The 5,782-nt window shown below is 38.9% G+C and overlaps 1 protein-coding gene across 1 annotated transcript; it reads right to left on the reverse strand.

The window, feature by feature from the left end:
- Positions 1–3,272: 3,272 nt before the first annotated feature.
- On the reverse strand, positions 3,273–5,185 carry LOC124734998 (piggyBac transposable element-derived protein 4-like; the record flags this gene model as incomplete). The annotated part of the gene is made up of 2 exons (XM_047248557.1): positions 3,273–4,888; positions 4,992–5,185. Coding segments are annotated over 2 exons (1,810 nt in total), but the record flags the coding sequence as incomplete, so codon positions are not given.
- Between the last annotated feature and the right edge of the window lie 597 nt (positions 5,186–5,782).

Here is a 5,782-nt window from a genome sequence, read left to right on the forward strand (position 1 = left end):
GTTTACTGTATCCCTCTGACCTTCTTATTGACAATGAAACATAGAAATTGCATCGGAATTAAATAGAAAAGGCACAATGTCGACTTAAGTACAAGAAGACTGACTCTTCTTACTGTCTATGTTTTGAACCATTCCATTGACACTAGTTATAGATTCCGATGCTTCACTCCAGGTTTACTGTATCCCTTGGACCTTCTTATTGACGATGAAACACAGAAATTGCATCGGAATTAAATACAAAAGGCACAATGCGACTTAAGGACAAGAAGACTCACTCTTCTTACTGACTTTGTTTGAACCATTCCTGTGACACTAGTTATAGATTCCGATGCTTCACTTCAGGATTACTGTATCCCTCCGACCTTCTTATTGACGATGAAACACTGAAATTGCATCGGAATTAAATAGAAAAGGAACAATGCCGACTTAAGTACAAGAAGACTGAATCTTCTTACTGATTATGTTTTGAACCATTCCTGTGACACTAGTTATTGATTCTGATGCTTCACATCTGGTTTACTGTATGCCTCTGACTTTCTTATTGACGATGAAACACAGAAATTGCATCGGAATTAATTACAAAAGGCACAATGCCGACTTAAGTACAAGAAGACTGATTCTTCGTACTGTCTATGTTTTGAACCATTCCTGTGACACTAGTTATAGATTCCGAAGCTTCACTTCATGTTTACTGTATCCCTCTGACCTTATTGACGATGAAACACAGAAATTGGATCGGAATTAAATACGAAAGGCACAATGCCGACTTAAGGACAAGAAGACTGACTCTTCTTACTGACTATGTTTTGAACCATTCCTGTGACACTAGTTATAGATTCTCGATGCTTCACTTCAGGTATACTCTTTCTCTTGGACCTTCTTATTGACGATGAAACACAGAAATTGCATCGGAATTAAATACAAAAGGCACAATGCCGACTTAAGGACAAGAAGACTTACTCTTCTACTGTCTATGTTTTGAACCATTTCTGTGCCACTAGTTATAGAGTCCGATGCTTCACTCCAGTTTTCTGTAACCCTTGGGCCTTCTTATTGACGATGAATCACAGAAATTGCATCGGAATTAAATACAAAAGGAACAATGCCGAGTAAAGTACAAGAAGACTGACTCTTCTTACTGACTATGTTTTGAACCATTCCTGTGACACTAGTTATAGATTCCGATGCTTCACTTCTGGTTTACTGTATCCCATGGACCTTGTTATTGACGATGAAACACAGCAATTGCATCGGAATTAAATACAAAAGGCAAAATGCCGACTTAAGTACACGAAGACCGACTCTTCTTACTGTCTATGTTTTGAACCATTCCTGTGACACTAGTTATAGATTCCGATGCTTCACTCCAGGTTTACTGTATCCCTTGGACCTTCGTATTGACTATGAAACACAAAAATTGCATCGGAATTAAATACAAAAGGCAAAATGCCGACTGAAGTGTACGAAGACTGACTCTTCTTACAGTCTATGATTTGAACTATTCCTGTGACACTAGTTACAGATTCCGATGGTTCACTCCAGGTTTACTGTATCCCTTGGTCCTTCTTATTGACGATTAAACACAGAAATTGCATCGGAATTAAATAGAAAAGGCACAATGCTGACTTAAGTACAAGAAGACTGACTCTTCTTACTGACTATGTTTTGAACCATTCCTGTGACACTAGTTATTAATTCCGATGCTACACTTCAGGTTTACTGTATCCCTTGGACATTCTTATTGACGATGAAACACAGAAATTGCATAGGAATTAAATACAAAAGGCACAGTGCAGAATTAAGTACAAGGAGACTGACTCTTCTTACTGTCTATGTTTTGAACCATTCCTGTGACACTAGTTATAGATTCCAATGCTTCACTCCAGGTTTACTGTATCCCTTGGACCTTCTTATTGATGATGAAACACAGAAATTGCATCGGTATTAAATACAAAAGGCACAATGCCGACTTAAGGACAAGAAGACTGACTCTTCTTACTGACTATGTTTTGAACCATTCCTGTGTCACTAGCTATAGATTCTATGCTTCACTTCAGGTTTACTGTACCCCTCTGACCTTCTTATTGACGATGAAACACAGAAATTGCATCGGAATTAAAGACAAAAGGCACAATGCCGACTTAAGTACAAGAAGACTAACTCTTCTTACTGTTTATGTTTTGAACCATACCTTTGACACTAGTTATAGATTCCGATGCTTGACTCCAGGTTTACTGTATCCCTTGGACCTTCTTATTGACGATGAAACACACAATTTGCATCGGAATTAAATAGATAAGCACTATGCCGACTTAAGTACATGAAGACTGACTCTTCTTACTGGTTATGTTTTGAACGATTCCTGTGAACCTAGTTACAGATCCCGATGCTTCACTTCAGGTTTACTGTATCCCTTGGACCTTCTTATTGACGATGAAACACAGAAATTGCATCGGAATTAAATAGAAAAGCCACAATGGCGACGTAAGTACAAGAAGACTGACTCTTCTTACTGTCTATGCTTTGAACCATTTCTGTGACACTAGTTATAGTTTCCGATGCTTCACTCCAGGTTTACTGTATCCCTTGGACCTTCTTATTGACGATGAAGCTCTGAAATTGCATCGGAATTAAATTGAAAAGGCACAATGCCGACTTAACTACAAGAAGACTGACTCTTCTTACTGACTATGTTTTGAACCATTCCTGTGACACTAGTTATAGATGCCGATGCTTCACCTCAGGTTTAATGTATCCCTGGGACCTTCTTATTGACGATGAAACACAGAAAATGCATCGGAATTAAATACAAAATTCACAATGCAGAATTAAGTACAAGAAGACTGACTCTTCTTACTGTCTGTGATTTGAACCATTCCTGTGACACTAGTTACAGATTCCGATGCTTCACTCCATGTTTACTGTATCCCTTGGACCTTCTTATCACTCTCTGTACCAGGCCTATTTTATGCACCCGTCCCTAGAAACCGGGCAATTTTACCAATATTAAAAAAATTACTGCATCAAATCTACTGTTTGGATTGTGGCAAATTTGGTACCATCTTGAAGCTGCACATTTCTACTTTAATTCTGAGTGAAAGAAACTACTTTACAATGCACAGCTTTAAGGTACAGTTATAGAAATCACTTAGATGTTTTAAGAATTTAGAAAAAGTCATACGAATAAGGGAATACAATTGTGATTTATTTTTAACCAAAATTGTGGCACTACATTACATGTTTCTGATAGTATACAGTATTACATATAAATTTCACACAGAATCATATTGTTTTTTAGTGTGGAAAATTTTAAAGCAAGGTTCCAGGCAGAGTGCAACGCCACACTGTTCACATTCGTATCGTGTCTCTTTGCGAGAAGCCTTGCCACTCTGTTTCTTGCTCCTGGAACTGCACACGTGACACACACGAGCAGCATACTTCTTAGTAGTTGCAGGTATGTGCTGCAAAAAATGTCTCTTTGTTAGCCGACCTACAGTTCCTTCATTTCTTGGAATGAATTCAAGTGTGTCGTCTTCAACAAGCTGAACTGCAAGCACTGTTATAAAGTCTGTTATTGTAATTTTCTTCCTGTGCACTGCATTGTACAGCCAAAATGCATTTGATACTCCCATAAGCAGCAAATGGAAATATAATTTTCGCCACCATTTCACAGTTCTGTGCTGGAACGGATTGTACTGCAGGCGTTGGTCTCCAATATCCACTCCAATTTTATTGAGGTTGTAATCAAGTACCTGAAGTGGTTTCAATACTACAGACCCATTTCTCTTAGTATGCGTACCAAATGTTGCTTGATGCCTTGTAGACAATGTATACACATCTCTCTTATCTTTCCACTTCATTGCCAATACATTATCTTTACGCCGAAAAGACATTTCGCCCTTTTTCAGCTTAGCAGATACTAAATCTTTAGGCAATCCTTTCCTGGATTTGTTCACAGTACCAACAGCTCCAGTGCCTTTCTCTGCCAGTTGCTGAAATAGCTCTGGACTGGAATAAAATCGATCTAAATACACAGTGTGGCCTTTGTTCAGCAAGCTGCTGTCAGACAACAATCGCAAAATAACCGCAGACGAAGAATTGTCAACAATATGCTTACCAGCATAAACTTCAAAATTTACAACATAGCCACTACTGGCTTCAGCAACAGCATATACTTTCAGTCCATACTTATGAGGCTTATTTTGCATGTAAACACGGAAACTCACACGTCCTCGAAATGGGCAAATTCCTTCATCAATTGTCACTTTTTCTGAGGGACGATATGCCTGGATACATCGCTCCTTCAAATTATTATAATATGGCAAAACTTTGTAAAGTGGATGAAATCCATCTTCGCCTGGTTTTTTCTGATTTGAATTGTCAACAAGATGCAAGCATGACAGTATCTGAGTGAAACGCAAACGGCTCATGACATGGGGACAAAAGTTACAACTAAGAACAGGATTAGTGCTCCAATGGTCCGCAATTTTGGGCTTTTTCGAAACACACATGTGGAAAATAATACCCAAGAAACGCCTCATCTCACTTATAGTCACTGGCTTCCACGAACTCAAAACTGAATGGGGCTTCAGATTATTTCCTCTTCTTTTCTTCTGTATTGTCTGTGATGCATACAAATTTGTCTGTCTCTTGAGTTCATTTACGTCACTGTCAGTAAGGAACACTTTACTGCAATCCAGTACAGAACTCGACTCATCAATATCCACTAGTATCTGCCTGAGTGTCGTGTTGACAGGCAGAGGTCGGTAGGTGTCAACTGCAGTCCACTCACTGTCTTTCGGATACGGCACAGCTGCTGGATTTGAAGCAACACCTTCAACATCATTCTCGTCTTCATCTGAAGACAAACTGTCATCAATCTCGTCTTCTAAAGAGAATATCACATTATGTGTAACTACATACATCGTTTACACATGTTCAACAGATATGTGCGTACTGCACAATTACGTGGAAAATTCGGAAATACGTACCTTCAAACACACCATTGCATTCAGAATCGTCTGAATCACTCTCTACATTATCCAGAGTGTCGCTATGATTGATCAAATCCGCAATTTCTGCGTCTGATAAACCGCGCCGAAACATGATGACAAACAACTGAATGATATACAGACTGAGAACGCAAAGATAAGTTTTAACATGAATTACAGCGCTGCCGTGACATCTATGGACGCATTTTGTTAATAAACATCTGAAAAACGTATAGCGCTGGCCAAACCCGTAGAAATAACGTTGCAGTGTTTTGAATGAAATTAAATGTAGCGGCCCGTAAATTTTACGGGCTTGGTGATTTTCGCGCGATCCCAGGCCCGTAAATTTTACGGGCTTGGCGCTTAGAGTGTTATTGACGATGAAACACAGAAATTACATTGGAATTAAATACAAAAGGCACAATGCCGACTTATGGACAAGAAGACTGACTCTTCTTACTGATTTTGCTTTGAACCATTCCTGTGACACTAGTTATAGATTCCGATGCTTCACTTCAGGATTACTGTATCCCTCCGACCTTCTTATTGACAATGAAACATAGAAATTGCATCGGAATTAAATAGAAAAGGCACAATGTCGACTTAAGTACAAGAAGACTGACTCTTCTTACAGTCTATGTTTTGAACCATTCCATTGACACTAGTTATAGATTCCGATGCTTCACTCCAGGTTTACTGTATCCCTTGGACCTTCTTATTGACGATGAAACACAGAAATTGCATCGGAATTAAATACAAAAGGCACAATGCGACTTGAGGACAAGAAGACT

The sequence above is a fragment of the Schistocerca piceifrons genome, unplaced genomic scaffold, assembly GCF_021461385.2.
Source record: "Schistocerca piceifrons isolate TAMUIC-IGC-003096 unplaced genomic scaffold, iqSchPice1.1 HiC_scaffold_1578, whole genome shotgun sequence".
NCBI lineage: Eukaryota > Metazoa > Arthropoda > Insecta > Orthoptera > Acrididae > Schistocerca > Schistocerca piceifrons.